This window comes from Epinephelus lanceolatus, chromosome 10 (genome assembly GCF_041903045.1).
Source record: "Epinephelus lanceolatus isolate andai-2023 chromosome 10, ASM4190304v1, whole genome shotgun sequence".
NCBI classification, from domain to species: Eukaryota; Metazoa; Chordata; class Actinopteri; order Perciformes; family Serranidae; genus Epinephelus; species Epinephelus lanceolatus.
In genome coordinates, this window is record NC_135743.1 from 31,138,007 (window position 1) to 31,158,666 (window position 20,660).

The following is a 20,660-nucleotide window of genomic DNA, read 5'->3' on the forward strand; positions in this document are numbered from 1 at the left end:
ATTGCAAAAACTTTAAATGAGTCCCCAAGTGGAGTCGCAAAAACCATCAAGCGCTACAACCAAACTGGCACACATGAGGACCGACCCAGGAAAGGAAGACCAAGAGTCACCTCTGCTTCTGAGGATAAGTTCATCCGAGTCACCAGCCTCAGAAATCGCAAGTTAACAGCAGCTCAGATCAGAGACCAGATGAATGCCACACAGAGTTCTAGCAGCAGACCCATCTCTAGAACAACTGTTAAGAGGAGACTGCGCCAATCAGGCCTTCATGGTCAAATAGCTGCTAGGAAACCACTGCTAAGGAGAGGCAACAAGCAGAAGAGATTTGTTTGGGCCAAGAAACACAAGGAATGGACATTAGACCAGTGGAAATCTGTGCTTTGGTCTGATGAGTCCAAATTTGAGATCTTTGGTTCCAACCGCCGTGTCTTTGTGAGACGCAGAAAAGGTGAACGGATGGATTCCACATGCCTGGTTCCCACTGTGAAGCATGGAGGAGGAGGTGTGATGGTGTGGGGGTGTTTTGCTGGTGACACTGTTGGGGATTTATTCAAAATTGAAGGCACACTGAACCAGCATGGCTACCACAGCATCCTGCAGCGACATGCCATCCCATCCGGTTTGCGTTTAGTTGGACGATCATTTATTTTTCAACAGGACAATGACCCCAAACACACCTCCAGGCTGTGTAAGGGCTATTTGACCAAGAAGGAGAGTGATGGAGTGCTGCGGCAGATGACCTGGCCTCCACAGTCACCGGACCTGAACCCAATCCAGATGGTTTGGGGTGAGCTGGACCGCAGAGTGAAGGCAAAGGGGCCAACAAGTGCTAAACACCTCTGGGAACTCCTTCAAGACTGTTGGAAAACCATTTCAGGTGACTACCTCTTGAAGCTCATGGAGAGAATGCCAAGAGTGTGCAAAGCAGTAATCAGAGCAAAGGGTGGCTATTTTGAAGAAACTAGAATATAAAACATGTTTTCAGTTATTTCACCTTTTTTTGTTAAGTACATAACTCCACATGTGTTCATTCATAGTTTTGATGCCTTCAGTGAGAATCTACAATGTAAATAGTCATGAAAATAAAGAAAACGCATTGAATGAGAAGGTGTGTCCAAACTTTTGGCCTGTACTGTACGTGGAATTTTGTCATAATTAGTGTATGAATTTTTGAATTATTATGATATTTGACCTTTGACCACCAAATTCTAATCAGTTTGTTCTTGAATCAATGTGGATATTGTGCTACATACAAGGAAACTCCTTTAGGGCCTTCTTGATATGTTGCATTCAGTGACCTTTGACCTCTGATGACCAAAGTCTAATCAGTTCATCATTGAGTCCAAGTGAACATTTGTGCCAGACGGACAGACGGATGAATGGACAGACAGACAACTGGAAAATATCATGCCTCCGACCGCAGCTATTGCTGGCGCAGAGGCATAAAAACCACTGTGAATCAATATATTTTCATTGTAAATTAGAAAATGGTCGATGGGCCACATTTGGCCCGCAGGCCAGTATTACTGTGAGTATTGCTGGTGTATCTTTTAGAAAACTGACAATAGCAAATGCCAAGTTAATGCAACAGAATTGTAGGCAAATATCCATGCAGTGTATAAAAATAATTATGCTGATTGCATGTGGAGGTTGTAGAAGAATAAAGAGTACTGTGGTACATGTGTACATGAGTGGAGGGATGTGAGAGGGCAGGTAAAAGAAAAGTGTGATCCTGATTAAAGTTTTTAAAACAGAGAATGTAGCATCATCACACCTGTTATTTATTTATAGACTCTTCATCTTTTCCCCCAGAACAGCAGACAGAAGCTGTCTGATGAGGCCTACAGCTGTACTTCTGTAATGAAACCCTGTGGGAGAGGAGCGCCATTTGTTCAGTTGACTGTTTGCACAAAAGCACACTCAGTGTCTTAGAATCTATGGATGAGATTTTGAAACACAGTGGAGCAGGTAAACAGTAAATGTTTTCCACAAAAGGTGAAGCTATGTTGTAGAGCAACTGGCTGGATATGTTTCCTTTATCCTCTCAACCCTGCGCAGCTTCATTATTCATGACAGTTCAATGTTGTTGTGCACCCCAAAAGCTGGTCAGGAGGTTTGAACATGGTGAGCAATTTCAGAATGCTGTGTCTGTGCACATGTCTGGTGGAAGTAAGACAGGTGCCGATGACAGTGTGTAGGTGATTGTCCCATCAAAAGTGAAACACCTGCTAATGACAGTGTTAGGACACAGGCTAATGTTAGACTCATTAACATACTGGAGTAGAGCTAAAAACACACCAGGCCAGACCAAGATAGTCTGACATGTTCACACATCACATCATGCACACACACACACAGACAGAGAGAGAGAGAGAGTCTCTCTCACAGTTACATTTAACACACTGCCAGTGTAACCTGTCTGCAGCAGTACCCTTGTGACCCTTGAAGTCACTTTAACATTGACAGAACAAAATGGTTAGATGTATCCTTGATGTCTTGAAAAGTAAATATACAGGGAAGTATCCATCAGTACAGTTTTGAAATTACCACATCATAGTTAGATAGTTGCATGCATTATACATTTTGTTAGTCAGTATTGTTTATTTCTGACTGGTTTCAGTTTCATACTCTGAAAACTTGGTCCACTGTTGCCTTAGTGTTGTACTCCAAGGACATCTAAAAACAATGACAAAACAGACCCACACAGTATAACTTTATCCATTTAAGCCTGTGTGTCAGCAAAGATCCTCTGGGGAGCTAAAGTTTCAGGTCCTGGACTACACAAAGCTTAAGAGTGAAAACATTTTTCAAAAATGCTTCAGAGCCTTCCTGTGACCTCGCCAGCAGCTGAACGACTGGAGAATTTTAAATGATTTGGACAAGACCTGCAAGCAAATCAGGATCTAAATAGACATAACAGGAATAATAGCTGGATTCTGGCAAGTGAAGCACAGTTGTGTGTGTCTATGACTTGCTGCATACCAAACACTATTTGACTAATTATTTTTTCTCTCAAATAGTTTTGTGATTTGACTTTTGAAGTAAGGACACTGTTGAGGTAACACTTAGTTATGTGGATAAAGAAGTCAATCACTGATTAGTTGATGCTTTTAAAAGAGAGTTCAAATCTAAAGGCAGAGCTTGCAACTTTAAGGTGCAAGGTTATCAGTGAGATTGACAATGTCAGGTACTTGGGAATCATCGTAGACTCACTTAAACAAGTGTGTAATATCTGCAAAAAAAAAAAGCACATTTTAACTGCTTCAGACCTATCAGAAAGTATCTTCCACTCAGCATGGCCCAGCTCTGTATGCATGCCATGGTATTCTCACACCTCACAGTCACCTATAAAACCCACCATATCACTGAATAACAAGGCAATAAAAATTATGATCAAACAAACACTGAAGTGGCATCAAAAACACAATATGTTCAAAAGCTTCATAGCTATTCTAACTTAAAGGTCCAGTGTGTAAGACTTACAGGGATATATATTGTCAGAAATGGAATATAATACAATGAGTATGTTTTCTATAGTGTATAATCACCTGAAAATAAGAACTGTTCTGTTTTCTTTACCTTAGAATGAGCCATTTATATCTACATAGGGAGCAGGTCCTCACCTATGGAGATCGCCATTTTGTACTGCCATGTCTCTACAGTAGTCCAGAACGGACAAATCAAACACTGACTCTAGACAGGGCCTTTTGTGTTTTTCGTGTTTTTGCATTTTCGCATTGGCCATATTTAGCAGCCCTTCCAAAATGAAAGCATCAGAAAAACACTGATTTTTTTAACAGTAAACTGCTTTATTTAGTGTTTTTAGTGGTTTAAATCACCAAGTCTGTTTGTTTTTGAGAGGAAGAGACCTCTGAGGATAATTTTGCTCCCAGTAAAAACCTCCTGAATGTCTGGATCTTAAGTTATCTGAGAAAAAAAAGTAAGCTCACATTTGCAGGTGCTGTGTTGGCGAAACACTGACATGAAGTGTTTCAGTGTTTCTACTGGTTTAAATCACCTGGTTGTTTTTTGGAGAGGAAGTGACCCTCCTGGATTTATTTTTATGTATGGGTGTGCGGATGACTTTCTTTCGTTTATCTAGCCACTTGTGAATGTATTTTTTTTCTCTCTTTTTACTATTTTAACATTTAAGAAGCCTCTTGTGGGCAGGTGTTGCAAATTAGCATTTCACTAAACACAGGGTGTCTGGTTCTTGTGCATAAATGTATAATTTTAATTTTATGTGTTACAGTTACAGTGCGAAATATAATGCATATCACGCATGAAAGATTTAAAGTGTCACCATAGATGAATGATTAAGTTTGTGATATCTATTATTCACAACAACCACACAAACCACAGCATCATGTATTTGACTAATCATACTGTTAATAATGAAACAGAGAAATCTTTCAGGCTGAGAGGCAAAAACATTTTCTCTCTAAACTCTATCAGCAGCATTTTTCCTCCAACATGCCAGTGGTCACTTCGGACCAGGTGGTATGAAGAAAAGAAAGCACCAGAGAGAAATTTCCTCTATGAAACTGTAATGGCCTGTCATACCTAAACTATGCCCCTGGTTTTGATCAGCCGGAGTCGTTTCGCCCTCTGTGAAATTGGAAGGGCATTAAACTGCATCTTGCTTCAGCTCTGTTAGAAAGAAAGGCTGCAACACAGTGACTGACTGGAAATATGTTTTTTTACTTACTATTTTCATCTGTATATATGTATACAGGGTACAAATTCACAGGAGATGTCCTTTCACTCCTCTGTACTTCAATGTGTCTTCACCTCCCTGTCTCAGTGTATTCATATCTATCCATCTATCAGTGTATGTGTGTGTGTGTGTGTGTGTGTGTGCGTGTGCGTGTGTCACTTAGATGCTCAGACACGCAGTAATGCTTTCTACTTTTAAAGAGCCTTTCAGCCTCTCTTTTCACTGCCTCAAACCACCAAAACTCTGTGTGTGTGTGTGTGTGTGTGTGTGTGTGTGCGTGTGTAGGTGTGTGTGTATTCCCCTTTTTGTTTCTCACACAGGTGAGCAAAGAGGAGGCGACACAATTAAAGCTGTCACTTTTGTCATGACCCTTTTTTCCACATAGTTTAGTGTACGTGTGCGTTTGTGCGATTGCAGTATGTGTGCGCGTTTGCGTCCTCAATTGCGTCAGTGCTGTTGGTTTCTGCGCCAGCAATAGGCTCCTCCCACGTGTCCCAGCCCCTCCCCCTTCCTGTGTGTCAGTATAAACCATGATCTCCTCTCTGGCACACTCACTCACAGCCTGAACACTGAAGGAGCAAAGCTCAGCATCTTCAGACTCAGCATCTTCTGCTCCACGCCAACTGCAGGTAAGAAGAAAAAACTGATTCTGAAATTTATGGCATTAATTGCTTCCAGTTTTTATGTTACAGATGGACAAATGATACTGTAGGTAACCCACTCTTTAAAGGCGTTTTCTTTTTCTTTTTGTAATCATTTGTCTTCTTTGTTTTTCATATCTCTCAACACAGATACAGAAATTGTACCTTTAACCTGAAAAGTTGAGAGGAGGAGGTGTATTTTTTTTTATATTTTGTTCTCACATTTACTTTTATTCATTTTTTTCCTTTCATGATTTCTCTTTTATTTATTTTTTTTACCCACATTTCTTCACTCTGTTTAGTAATAGCTTAAAGGGAACAAATACTCTAAAACGTGTAGATATATGAAACAAGTGTTGAAGTACGTTAAGGACATTTCAGATATGTAATAATGAATGAGTGAATAATGAAAGGTGGCTGATTTACTGTTGAACTGTTAATCAAGCTGTTCAATCTTACTGTCTGAGTCCACAAAAAATCAGATGATGACACTGGAATTTTTGATTCTTCTCTTTAGTTTTGCCTGAAGTGTGTAATATTAGTTTATATTATACAATATTTTTATGCATGTTCAGTACTCTAGTTATTATTTCAGCAAAAATTATGGGCAGAATTGTGCTCACTGATAAAAGTAAGGAAAAAAAGTGCAATTTAGTGTCCAAAAAAGGTGAAATATTCATCTCCATGCAATAACTGACCATGGAAGTGTTTTAGATAAATAAATAATTCATATTTTTCCTCTCTTTTTCTCTTTTTTTTCTGAGGACAGTACAGGAGAGGAGGGGAGACGGCTTTCACACACATTACAGTACCACATCATTACAAGTCCACTGAATAATGAATTAGAGACAATGACCAGCTGCTAACAGGAATTATATTAGCATCAAGTGAATGACTGTTTACACCTCCACTGTGTCGATTTAAACACAATTATTCAAATGGACGTGTATTGTGGTACAATGATAAAATTACACAGATATCATTTTAGATATAATTTGATTTATAACCACACAGTTATAGGCTTTCATTTCAATATTCTGTGCTGTATGTTGATGGAGAGAGCTGATAGTGTGTGTAATCATAATGTCTGTTGAACAATAACTAGAAGAGTTACTGTACCATTCAGTTTTTATTGTGTCTGTATGGAGAGAAGGTTATTTGTTGAAGTATCCACTGAAATATAAAAGTAGCTGCCGTGGGACTTCTCCAGTCTGATCTCTCTGTTATACCCTCCTGTGAGTGCACTTTCCGATGCAGCCAAGAGGACCATGCTTTGACTTGGTAAAGAACCAGAGATCTGGACTAGACAAAGAAAAGACTCTGAGTAATCATAAACAAATGTATCCACAGAGATCCATGGAGAGCTCTGTGCTGTAAGAGAAACACTGAGACAGACAGAGAGAGTGGAGTTTTGAATTATTGGAGATGGAACGCCTCAGAGCGACTGGTGTTGTTGGTTTTATCTAATTGGATGATTTGCTCTGAAAGAATCCTCTGGCATTAAGCATCATCCATCACAACTAATATACTGCTTCGCCAGGCTCTTAGATTAATCAGAAATTAGCAGATCAGTCTGAAAAATGTGACATTATGCCATCTTTTATTCACTTTTTCCTTCTTCACTGATATAGAACAGCTTTTTCATGCAAAATATAATATCAAATCTGCAATCACTGTTGATTATCTAAGCAGATAAACAGCAGATTATGAGGAGATGAGGGCTGCAAGAAAGGATTTCAGTACATTTGTGTCTCAAGCCGTTTATATGAGCAAGAGAGTAAAGAAAAATGATGTAATTCATTCGGTCAGTGCTGTTGCGTCAACATTGACTCTCATGTAAACCTTGTTAAAAACAGCACAAAGAGAAAAATGGAGATTTAGAGATAATTGGTGTGTTTTCCTTTGGGATTCTGCCAATGCTGACAGTGTACATTCATCAAGACTACACCACACACCAACTCCGCCTGTGTGTGTGTCAAATGCTAAATTGTTCCCTCACTCTGTGACAGGCTGAGCAAAGGGAGTGTGTAAGAAAGACAAAATGATGTTTGCCTTAGGTTCCAGCTGAACCATCAAAGGTTACCCCCTCCACGCACACACACACAAACCCACCCATACACACCACCACCTCCACCGCCACTCACTGTGCTTCAACGCCTGTGAAATGATTTATTGCTGCTTTCTGTAAAACCCACATTGTGTGTGAATTTTCCCCTCAGAAGCACATTTTTAATGAAGGGGAGGGAGACAATAAAAAAGAAAAACAGGCAGTGACAGTAAAGTGCAACTGAGCTAATAGGAAATGACCGCACTAGGTTTTGTGGATTTCTTTTAACTTGGCCATAACCAGCTAATAATCTCTCTCTCTCTTGTCAGTCATGAATGTAGGTATCTGTGTGTGCGTTCTCCTGGCTGCTCTGTCCAGCGGTTCCCTGAGTCTGCCCTCACAGTCCATGGTAAGATACACAAACACTCACACACACACATTCACAGTGGCCAGTGGCGGATCTTCCTATAGAGGGGGAGCACCATAACTGTCCCCCCATTCCAATGGAGTTTATGTGGAGAGCATTAGAGTTAGAAAGCACGAAGAAGAAGAGATTTGTTTATTCTCCTCTGAGGTTTTTTTTTTGGCTTATTGTTTATTTTTGTCTATTTCTCATTAGCTCTTGTTCTAGTGAGTTGGTGGGGGATGACAGGGAAAGCTTGTATGCAGCAAAAAAAAAGAGAATTTCTCCGAGATATCCATCACATCTAAAGGATTCTAATGAGAGAAACACTTTAAAGTATTTAACAATACATTTCTTCATACAGTAAATACAGGAGACCCACGATGGAAAGCGATAAGTGTTTCAATCCTGCTAGATTCACTGAGTACTAAGCACGAGGAATGTCCAAACACAGTCTCAAAAAATGTCTTCTTATTTTTAATTGGTGGAAATGGTTGTGTTACAGATATATATATTTAATTTTTATATTATATTTCTGATTTTGATTTTAGATCTGTTCCTCATCCCTCTTCTTGCTTTTTTTTCTTATAATCTGTAGTCACAGAGAGCTGAGGGTGAGGCTCTGGTCTCAGACAACATGTCTCCCGCCTCAGCCCACCACACACGCCAGGCCCGCTCAGCTCCGGCGCCCCCCACAGGGCGCCTAGCCAACTACAACGAACCCCAGGAGGACGCAGATGCTCCTAACAGCCTGAGCCAGCTACTGGCCAGACTCATCTCCAGGAAAGGTGAGTGGTTGCATGTACAGCATGAGACTGATAGGAAGTGTAATTGGAGCGAAAGTCTTTCCCTTTGGTCATCTCACCTCATTACACACACAGCATTCCTCTCGTCTTATCTCGCTCCTGGTCTTGTTATTTCCATCTTCCCAACATCCATCCATCTGGAAAATCAGCCGTCACTCATGCTGAGTCTCAGTCCCACCATCTGGCATTTTCCTGCCTCCCTCTAGCTCTATCTCTCTCCTCCCTCCATCTTTCCATACCTCCTCCTTGTTGCCTCCCCCTCCACCGCCTCTCTGCTCCCTCTGTCACTGTGTGTCTCTGTTCCTCTCTCAAGTCAACACTGTGTGACTGGGAGACCTGCTGAGCTCACTGGTCTCATTGAAACACACAAAGACGGCAGTGGAAACAAAACAAGTCAGCATGTGTTACTTCAACAGCCTCATTCAGAGTTATACATTTTCATTATACTATACAGTCAGGAAAAAGTGCACTGCCGAGCAGAATGACATCTTCCTATCCTCATCACATCATCAGTGTCATGAAGAGTGACGAGTGTGCTTCTCTGTCCCCTCCAGGCTCTCCCTACCACACCAGATCCTCCCTCAGCAGCAGAGCCAGCGGTTCAGCCCCTGGCCACAGGATAAAGGACAGAGACTACATGGGCTGGATGGACTTTGGACGACGCAGTGCAGAGGAGTACGAATACTCCTCCTAAAGGCAATGGCTTGCTTTCACTGAAACCTGAGTTACAACCCTCATCACCGCCAATAAACGTCTACAAAAAATAATTAGCCCTTTTCACACTGCACTTACTGTAACCAAGGGCTGACTTGACTGGATCCCAGAGTGAGTTTAGCATCATTATATATAAGCAGAGAGGAGGAAAATATCCCCAACAGGGCAAATCCTGCAATCTATGGACCCTGAATCTCCATGCTGAAGTTAAGAGCACTTTTCAAACCACTCCCACTGTATGTCATAACTGTATTTAAACACAAATGCTGAGGATATGGCTGAAAATACTCTATATTGTTATAAGTGTCAGGAAATCCTATGAAAAAAATAAAGATCAACAGTGCGTTAGTCTATCTCGATACTTTCTGACTTCTCTACCCTGTGTGTGACTCCCAGCCTCAAGCCCCTTTTGTTCCTACAGTACTGAAGACATCAATTATTAACAACACCTCACACATTTCTGGTTTCATTTTTAGAAAGACCACTAGCAGCTATATTTAAAAAAAACATCACTCGAACAGTGTAATGGTGTGACTCATAAACGGGCTTTGTTGTTTTTGGACAACACTGGAGCTCTATGACACAGAGGGTAATTGAGGCTTTGACTACTATTTATTAGACCTTTTAATTTATTGTTGACATTTTTTCATGGGATTTGTTGATAATATGAAAAATATAGAATATCACCAGACCCACAGTATCCTTTAGGTCCAACAGGAGACAAACACAAGGTTATATTCACTGGTGTTAACAGCATAGCAGACATTTGCTTATTGGTTTTGAGCAACATTAAGTAATGTGTTTTTTGTTATGTTTTTAAGTGGATATAATATTAATTGGCTTTGAACAATTGGAAACGAAAAAGTATATACATTTCTGCCCTATTCTCAGTGTTTTAAGACTCAAAATTATGTTGCTTGAAGTATTGTTTAAGTGTCTAATTTTACTGACAATTCAGAATGTATTAAAGGCCTTATATTGGACTTTAATGAGCCATGTAGGTGTCGTTGGCAAATTGGACCAAAAGTGGATCTTTGATTGCATTCAGCTAACTGCAGCCCAGAGCTTCAATTCACTTCAACTTAACAAAAGTACACCATAAAAAAGTCTTTTCATTTCAAACCATCTGCAACAAAAACAGCACGATGCAACATTACATTAACGTACCAGTATGGAGTCAGTAAGGGTCTAAAACAGCAACAACTTTCACCCCAACCCTGCCTGCTGAAGGGAACCCTGGGCTAAAACTGTGCAGTGTGAAAAGCACAAGATATGTCTCAGAAAGCACAAGGTGTTGTCTACTGTTTATGAGATGCTTGGGAGTCTCTCTATCATTACATAATGGACCTCCGTGTCAGGAATCGGGATTACAAGTACTGTAGATATGAATAGAAGAGTGTTTTTGTTCTTTTTTTGGGAAGATTATGTATGTATGCACTCTTAAAGGTTAAGTCTCTGTGATAAATATTATGTTTCTACCAACTTTCAGTTTCAATGATATTCAAAATAAAGCTCCATTTTCCTCTTACATCAGCAAGAAATGCAAATGCTTTCTTTTTTAGTATTACAGAGTTATTATGTTTCGAAGGCACAGTTGGTGAGCTCATCCCAAGCATTTCACGTAGTCTCTGCCTACCGTGTCTGTCTATGGGTGTCCTTCTACATGAACATTTGGCGTAATTCACCAGGGCTACATGAAAGCCAGGATATTGTGAGTAGTGTCTAGTGTTTACATAAATCAGGCTTTTCTAAAACTTGGAATAATGAGCCAGTGTCCTGCGTTAGAGGTGGCTCTGAAACACATCTTAAATTTTAATTGGTTATGTAAGTTATAAAAGATTAATGTCAGCCATCTTGGGTGGTTAATTGTTGATTGAACAGAAGCTGCTGTAAAGAATGAGATATCAGTCCTCCTGGGAACTGAAACTATAAGCTTTACCACACTGCAGAAAGTGAGGGGCTTTCCACAGATCCTACAGTGGACTTAAACTCTAATACCAGATCTTAACATGTCTCCAGCTGAATTAAATCAAATGCTAATGAGGAAAGAGCAAAAGGTGAACACCAAGTGAAAGTGAATGATTCTCTGCCACACAGCTGAACATAAACCTGAATGCACCCCATTTGTGGTGAAAATGTACTAAAATCAAGCTTTTAGTTCGCAAACACAACAACAGAAAATAGATGATCCTGTATCTGATGTAAATGTGTTTGTAAAACAGATATGAAGCGATACAAGAGTACTTGTTTATAATTTCTGATGAAAAATTGAGTTTTATTTGTTCAAAGTGAAGCAAAGACATCTTAATTTAACAATTAGGATGCTCTGGAAATGCATCTGAAATGCCTTCACACACACACATTCTGCTGCATACTGTCCACACATGCATGCAGACAGGAGATGATCTGCTCTCCATTACACAAACTGAGACACACTATTGTAATTGCTATACAAATATTCTTACACAAAAAAAAGAGTACAGAATCCAGTGGTGGCAGAACTATTCAGATACTTTGCTGAAGTACAAGTACTAATACCACATTGTGAGAGTACTCCTGTTGAGGCTATATCCTATTTTATATCAAATTTTCCCCTGGCTGTCTCCATATTCTGAATTCATCACACAAATGTCTGACTAACTTTAACTCATACCACCTAAAAGGAGGCAAACATTGTCTGATGTTACATAACATTAGCAGATAAGCATAAACAGCATTACTTACTATTTTGGAGTAGAGTTCACAGACTGAATGTTTAGCTGATATATCTGCTACATTTGAATCCATCCCATAATAATCTGAACTGCTCTCAGTGCAAATCAAGAGCCCCCAACAATGCCACGTAAATGTGGTCTTCAATACTCTAAGGTAAATATTAGACCAACAGAAGAACATTTACTCACTTTGATTAGATTTCTTTAGGAAATAGCAGAGTGGGATAAACAACATTATATTATTATGTAAATAACACGCAGCTGATGGTATTTTATAAACCTTTAAGACTTGGGGCCTTTGGGAAAACATTCAGAGGTAGAGCGCCAGAGGCCATATGTTTGCACTGCAATGCCCTGTGAGAATCACGCATCTCTAAAGTGTCAACTTTTCATGGTGTCAGAAAAGCAGCCCTGGTGTCAGCTTTGTGATGATGCATTTTCCAGCTGATCCAAGAACAATTCATTTAGCTTCATAAGTAGAATGTTGTCAACACAAAGGAACATCATTCAACAACAACAGACCTATGTACATGTACGGTATGATCTATGTAGGCTACAGTACTTGAGCAAATATACTTACAGAATGACACTTTTTTAATCTTTAATTTCTTCACCTGAACCTTTAAGTTACATAAGGTGTATTAATTTACTACATGCATTTCCACACACTATCTATCTATATATATATGTGTACATTAGGAAGCAAGACACAGCAGACAAGCCAAGGTCAGTGGTTTGTCCCACTCACAGACACAAATCACCATGTACATCTCAAGAATACACCTGTTCATATGTAATTATCCTGCTGCCTGAGACAAACAATAGCAGTGTTTACCATCTGTCTGCACATGAAGCTCTTATACAAGAGCTCAAGTGGATCATATTTACTCTGCTGCTGTTATAAAGACACAAAGAGAGGACAGTTGCAATTTCCCAATATATCACACTCACTCTTCTCGTCCAACATGGGTCAGTCAGTCCACGCGGACACAAAGACCGAAAGACTCAATATGAGATCATGTGAACATGACACACAGCCACTCATAAAATAAAATCCCAAAACACGACTGTAACGCTTTGTTATGCTGGAACATTTACATTAATGATGAATATGATGGAAGAGCAGGCAACAACTCAAGGAATAAAATAAAGAGCGGTGAGGGAAATATGCTGCAATTAGACTGGGAGCATTATTTGACTCATTAGTGCACCTTTGTGTTTAAGTTACTTCTCATCTATTCTGTTGTTGCATTAAGGCAAACTGCACCTGAGGTACACACTGGAACACTGTGACATGAAATGAAATGATCTTGGACAACATCAAGAGGTTGAATCACCTAAGGGGAAAAAAAAAAAGATATTTTCTGGTATCCTTGTTGCATGATCACAGTACATTGCTCTTTACTGCCCCCGTATGGACAAACGTAAAAAGTACATTCATGTTGAACATTCAATTTTGCAAACCAAAGAAATCACCAGTTATATTTTTGATGGATGTTTATTTCTTCATTTTAAATACACTGATTGCCGTCATCCACTCTCTCCTCTGATCCAGTAACATGAAAAATGACATGCACACATTCACACATGGAGCCACGTGTCACACACACTGGGACATTAACAGCATTCAACATGTTAAAAAACAGATAGATGACATGAAAAAATTATATCAATGGTATAAAGTTCAAACAGCTTTTAAAACTCAGAACATTATTTATATTTACCATTCACCCTAAACCAAGCCATAGTGTTAGAAAGTGCTGGAAGCCACGAGCCCGTTTGTTGAAGGTCTAATACAATATAATTGACTGATAATTTTACAGTATGAATGTTGGCTTTTTTCTACACATTAGGGAAAACATTTTCTTTCCTGTTACATAATTAAAAACTAAGCTGAAACCAGCTTTTGTCAATTACCTAAGGGCAAAAAAAAGTCTCATCTGTTGTGAAGAAAATTAAAATTAAGATAAAAGTATAAACAGGTTCAGCTCCTCATTTGCAATTCAGTTCTTAAAAATTAGGGATTACATGACAGAGCATGAAAGTGCAACAGAAATATTTAAGGTAGACAAACATATAATCATGTATTCTACAACAAACAATATTGCTTTCACCTGACTCTCTATGTGATGCTTTCTGTCACCAAATGGATTAAAATAAAGACATATAATGGATTATTTTCGCACTCCTTCTTGTTGGCATTTGAGTGAATTAATTTGGAGACATAAATGTTTCAGTAACATAAAGACATCCTTACACAATACAGCACTCACACGTATATTTACACGATAGTAAGAGACCTGCAAACCAATAGCTGTAGCCTAAAACTGTACAAACATTTGATGGAATAATGACATAGAAACAACATTAAGTGCATTCAAAGAGAAAATCATTTACAGCATCTCTATGGTGCTATTATATGTTATAATATATTTTATCAGTGAACATTTGGCACTAACTGGCTACACTGGTCTGTTCTGCCTAACAACATTGGTTAAGTAATAGTTTGATTGACAGGAACTGGCTGGTTCAGACTTCGGACTGTAGGTTTAACCTGGCTAACAACGTAATATTCACCTCTCACAGATATATGTTAAATGGCGATGCAACTGACTAAGACGATAAGAATCACCACATCCGTTGGCAGATGCGTTTATCATGGCTGCCACAGAATGCCTGGCACCGTTCTTGTGGTAATTAGTGCTCATACAGAACGTGGCTGAACGCTCTTGTGACCGGTAATGTGAAAATAAATCATAAAATGTGTGCAGAATAAAGAAAGAGCAGTCAAAGCAGCCGTCTCAGGTGGACCAAAGGAATTCTTGTCATGCCAGCAAGTGCGGCCATTAAGTTGTAGCGGTGGCAATGATTTGTAAATAGCGAAGTGAGCCTGGCACCAATACATCCATGTGGTTCAAAATCGTGGCTAAACCATCTTTACTCTGTTCTAAACGAGCCAGTTCATGTTAGCTACTGCACCACTCCAAAAGCAGGACTGTTAGTATGCACGAGTCCTGCTGATAGAGATTGGTTATAAAGTTAAAAGTAAAAGTAGTTACTGACTGGTTATTGCTGGCTAGATGACCGGGACTACTTGACTTAATTGACGTGATGAGACCGTAACCATCCTGTTTTCTTTCAGGTACATCCTTCACACAAAACTAACTCAGCTGTCCAGCATTTTTAGCAGTTTATATATCATATCACATTAACTTACTGACGGTGTCGTGTATTTGGTGGGGATAAAGCTCAGATTGTAAAAAAAATCCAAACATGTTAATCAGAGGGAGTGTGTTTTTGACACTAATACCAAGCCCGCTTCATTGGAACTATCTCTAAAAGAGATTGTCTCAAACTAAAACTAACATCCACAACACTATCATGAAATGCTGGTACAACTTCACACACACACACACACACACACACACACACACACACACACACACTTCAGCTACCAGTCATGTGGAACTGTCCTCATGTACTTTAAATGCACATTACTGTTCTTTTCACATAACATTTGAAGAAACTATATCAATTTTAAAAAACTTTTTACTTAAGTTCAAATGTGTTTTATCATTTGCATTAGAAACGTCTCGGTACATGGTGTATTTCATTGATAGAACACAGTATATCTCTGGTACTGTCACTCTGACAGAATGCTAAACACTGCAGACGACGTCTCTGTAAAGAGCAACACAGTCTTTGGTCACTAAAATAAAGTTAAGAATTATCACCTCCTTTCAAGTACCATAGTTAAGCGTCAAACGAAGCTGCTAACGGCTAAATATATGTGCATTTGTGCGTATGGATAAGTACTATCAGTGTTGATTTTGTATGGTTTCGTGACATTGGTAAATCTTAAAGTTTGGCTTCTGGCTCTTCCTGCTTTGGTCCCTGTTTTGGTTTTAATGAAGGGTGCATTTGCATTACTTGAACACTTATAATGACTGCACATTTAAATGCCAGGCTCTAAATGTTTCTGTAAACTGCAATCCAAATCATAAATATTACTTTTCTTGTCTTCTATGTAGCGGCAACCTACCACTTGTGACTAAAGGAAACACTGAGATTTGTATGTAGGTCGTTGTCTTTGTGTATGTGTGTGTGTGTGCGTGTGTGTGTGTGTGTGTGTGTGTGTGTGTGTGTGTGTGCGTGTTGTGTGTCAGTGGAAATGTCCCATGGCCTCAGCAGCCTTCACTCTCACCACAGGATCTGGATCTTGGAGCAGCATCACTAAACCTGAGGACAGAATACACACCAAATACACAGTCAATGCCAGGAGAATGAGTTTACATGTTTGAAGGAAGAGATAATTGTGCAGTGAATCACCTTTAGTGATGGTGCCCATGTTGAGGTGGGAGAAATGCTCCTCTGGAAGATTCCCGAGCAGAAACCCTGATAGCACACACACACACCTCATCATCAGGTCACATCATGTACAGTAGGAACACACTGACTACATGTACATGCACACCAATTTTCCACTATCACTCCAAATATGGCAACATTTATGGAGTTTCCTCATGCAGCATTTTCAGATTAAGATGTGAGATATGTTGGTATTATTTGGGTTTTAATACATTTTTTTGGAAATGTATACAGTGCATTTGGAATACGCATCGAATGTGGGGATTTTACCACAGTTTGCAAAACACTCCCTCTTGCCCATAAACTGTCAGCTCTGTGCGTTGTCATGGATACATTGTGCACAAACCATCTAGCCAACAGTTTGTAAGGTTTGGGCAGAGATGCATGTCCAAAAGAAAAGCCCATACTTCTGGTTGAAAGGAAAAACACACCTACTTTTAAACATTATGAAAGACTTGGATATCAACGGGTTTTTCATGATGTACAAATATCGCAACACGATCTTTGAAAAAATCCTGGCACAAGCAACAGCTGTTCTACTTTTCCATATTTGACATGATAAAGGACATATTAGGGCATGTTAATCCTGGATGCACGGCTGCACGTTAACAGGAATATTAGTGGAATCTTCATTTTCGTAAGTAGGAATATCCCCTTTTTCAGAATGAGTATTTTGTGCATGTTAACATGGTCAGTTTCTGATCCATACATAAACTTAAGTTCAAGAAGTTAGTTATGGCATGGAGCGAGGTGACAGAATGGTGTTCTCTTACCTATAAACATGGCAGCTCCTGCTCTGACCTCAGGCCAGTTGCTCTTGAAGAACTGGATGACTGAGATGTGATAAAAGTTCAGCATGCCTGGAAAGTCCTGAATCTATAAACCACAAAACAAGCAAAGAACAATAACTATCTCTGATCTGTTGGTTCAACAACACCATCTGTTCTGCCTTTGCAAGGAATCTGTGAGGTGAAATACATTTTGCGTTAAAGCCAGAAGTACAACTAATTTGGATTTTTTGTTCAGATTTCCATAGTATCATTTCTTATTACAAAGTTACAAAAGAACCATCTGAATACATTTCATACTTTATAAAAAGGTGCACCTATTCATCCATGCTTTATATTTGACCGTGTGTGTCTCACCAGGTACTTGGTAAGGTCATTGATGAACTCTCCGTAGTGCAAGCTCTTGTCTTCGTGGAGGTGGTTCTGAAACATGGCTGTGATCTGCTCCGATCCCACCACCGGAGCACACACTCGCATTGAATACTTGCATGCCTGGACACATTTAAAAAAATAAAACTTAAAAAAGCTGTTTTGAAAGTTTGTGTGTGTGTGTGTGTGTGTGTGTGTGCGTGCGTGTGTGTGTGTGTGTGTGTATGAACATTTCCTACTGTACCTTGACCACCTCTGGGTTTGGGTCAACCAGGTGTAACAGCAGGCTGACCAGAACATTGTGGATCTGGTCTTTGAACACTGGCTCTCCTGAGCCAAACTTGGACAGATTCCCCATTAGATGGATGGAAGCACAGCGGATCTCATCATTCTCCTGGATGAGCCAGAAGGAACTGTTAGTGTTGTATGTGTCTGTATGTGTGGGAAACAGCTTCACCTTCTAACAAGGTTGAACAGAGCTACAGAAAACTTGTAACATTAAGTTTAAGAACTCCTGCCGACAGGCACTGATAATATAAAATAAACAATCCTAGATACTTATGACTATTTCGAGACTTATACAATGTACAGCATCATACAACATCTTAAAAAAATATATATACATCAAAACTTACACTTTCCAAGAACGGTTTAATCTTCATGAAGATATAGACCACTAGTAAGTGGACGTTCTTTTTGTCCAGATAGAGGAGAACTTTAGAGAGACCAGACATGGCCTCGAGGGTAATCAGCTTACCTGCAGGAAGACCAGAGACCAGAGATGAACAATAGCCATTTGTACTAATGACAACATCCAGGATGAGACGCTGGACATGTTGTATGACAAACATGATGGATGCGAAGAAGGAAAGTGAAACCCCAGACCACTTGACTGTAAGCTTTAAGTAACACTGCAATCAATCAGGAGAGCCAGACTACAGATTTCTGTGACTTTACTTTTTCCAGCACAGAAAATGACTTGGCAGTCACTTTACCTGGATCGTCTTTCTCCTCCATGCCTGAACTCATGGCTGCCAGCAGCTCTTTGGCATATTTGTTCACCTAGCGGGCAAAGGAGGTCAGAGTAAGAAGGACACAAGGATCCCATAAAAATGATATCTGTCAGAGATCTAACAGCTAGTCTGCATGTGTTAGCGCAGAGGATGTGTTCTGGTGTGCATGTGAGCATCGTACTTTTTCAGGTGATCCCACGGCTATATTGCCGAGCCCCCGCACAGCCAACATGCGGACATTACAACAGGGATCTGATATCCTCTCCATCATGTTGTTCATTAACACATCTATCAACATCAACTCCGTCACCACATGATGGTTTAAGAGCTGAAGAGAAACAAAATATATCAGGTTATTAATTCTCTCTGCCTGCTGGTCAATAAAAGCTGATCGATATTCTTTATCAACTGATGGCATTTTATTTTCATACATAATGTCACTTACATGGGGGTCAGGGATATGAAAAAGTCAATGGTAGTTTAGATATGATGATGGCAACAGGTGGGAGCAGTTACTGTTCATTCCACTTAGCTTAATGAAACACTGGGCTATGACGATGGTGTATTAGGGCCACTGCAGGTAAAATAAAGGAGGCAGAAAAGGAGCCAGAGGAGTTGGGTAATATTCCATGAAAAAACTCTGACATTAAACTGGCATACTTACAAGAAAAAACGTGGATACTCTTTAAGATTAAAGTGGTAAGCATATGGGTAAAACCTCACAAATTTACTGGCAGAAGGTCAGGTGATGTTGTATAAACACTGACAAAGTTAACATGGGGAGGATGTGGTTGTGGATGACTAGGTCAAGCACGGGACTTTTACCCAATACACCAGGGTTCACGTCCCCACTGAGTCAACATCAGTGTATTATTTTTAGACTTGGCTGACTTCTTATTGTCAGTGTTTAGGATGTATAAACCTGCTGAATGCACACTATGGCCATAAACTTTAGCCGAACCCAGTTTTATGTACACAGTGTGCATTCAGCAGCTGTATACATCCTAAAAAGAGAAAAAAAGTAAACCAAGTCTAAAAATATAGACCAATGTTGACTCACATCCCGAGCTGTAACACAAACATGTGAGGCCCACCTCAGCTAACCCCGAGTGGGCCCTTTTCTTGCAACTCAGAGTAAGCAAATTTTAACATCTTCTACAGTGAGGACACTTTGCACAATGGAATTTAATGGACCACTTTAGAAAATTGGACACAGATTATTGTACTGAGTAATTGTTGGAGCTTTGTAATATTACAAGCTATAAAGTGTCGCAACCTCTGTCAAGCTGTCAGAGCTCTCCCTCACCTGACAATGAGGCTGCAGGAGCACAGTGTCTCTCCCTCACTTGACGCTGAAGCTGTGGGGTGCATGGTGGTATCTTTCTCATCTGATGCTAACAGTACTGCAGCGTCTGCCTCATCTGTAATGTAGCCCATTCTAATCACTGTCTTTACAATCAGGTAAGCCTGTTTCATCCTTGTGGACCTCACTGTGACCCTCTGACGTATATGTCAAAGAAAACTTTGGACCAGCAAAGATTTTTTTTGTTGAAATTTGTTTGTATTTTACACCAATGTGTCTCTGGAAATGTATGATATTATGATGTGCATCTGAATTCCTATCAATATGTAAGTTGACAGGTTTGGGATGGTATCCATTTAGACTGTGGGGCCCTGGCCTTGTGGGAACTGTGGAGGTATACTTTACAGGGCAGCTCAAGGGACATGAACCCCGGTGTCCTGAATGAAAGTCCTGTGCTAGACCTGCTCATCCACCACGACTTACCTTACTCCCTAAGTGGACTTTGTTGCTCTTTAAACTACGTCATCTGACTTCCTGGCAAATTTCTTTTCTTTCTTTCTTTTTTTTAAGGCTTTTTGCCTTTAATGGACAAGACAGATTGAAATGGGGTGAGAGAGAGAGAATGGGGGTTGACATGCAGCAAAGGGTTGCAAGCTGGAGTCGAACCTGCAACCGCTGCAGCAAGGCATCACCTCTGTACATGGGGCGCGGCACTATCCACTACACTACCAACGCCCCGGCAGTAGATTTCTAAGTGTTTTCTCAGAATATTACTCC

At 39.9% G+C, this 20,660-nt stretch overlaps 2 protein-coding genes across 4 annotated transcripts in view; one reads left to right on the forward strand and one right to left on the reverse strand.

Moving 5' to 3' along the window:
* The first annotated feature begins 5,234 nt into the window (after positions 1-5,234).
* ccka (cholecystokinin a) lies at positions 5,235-10,858 on the forward strand. The gene is made up of 4 exons (XM_033639929.2): positions 5,235-5,346; positions 7,735-7,814; positions 8,407-8,596; positions 9,169-10,858. The coding sequence occupies exons 2-4, from the start codon at positions 7,737-7,739 to the stop codon at positions 9,306-9,308; spliced, it is 408 nt and encodes a 135-aa protein (XP_033495820.2). The 5' UTR covers positions 5,235-5,346; positions 7,735-7,736; the 3' UTR covers positions 9,309-10,858.
* Positions 10,859-11,582: 724 nt separating this feature from the next.
* The window catches only part of mroh1 (maestro heat-like repeat family member 1), a 37,478-nt gene continuing 28,400 nt past the window's right edge, over positions 11,583-20,660 (reverse strand). For 2 of the 3 annotated variants that reach the window (XM_078171936.1, XM_033640508.2), the window contains 8 exons: positions 18,762-18,908; positions 18,563-18,629; positions 18,203-18,324; positions 17,812-17,961; positions 17,556-17,690; positions 17,184-17,286; positions 16,372-16,437; positions 11,583-16,281 (listed from right to left, as the gene is read on the reverse strand). In XM_078171936.1, the coding sequence (XP_078028062.1) occupies positions 16,205-16,281; positions 16,372-16,437; positions 17,184-17,286; positions 17,556-17,690; positions 17,812-17,961; positions 18,203-18,324; positions 18,563-18,629; positions 18,762-18,908 (867 nt within the window). In that variant the 3' untranslated portion in view covers positions 11,583-16,204. The remainder of the gene's footprint in view (positions 16,282-16,371; positions 16,438-17,183; positions 17,287-17,555; positions 17,691-17,811; positions 17,962-18,202; positions 18,325-18,562; positions 18,630-18,761; positions 18,909-20,660) is intronic. The other variant, XM_078171935.1, reaches the window with a different exon arrangement.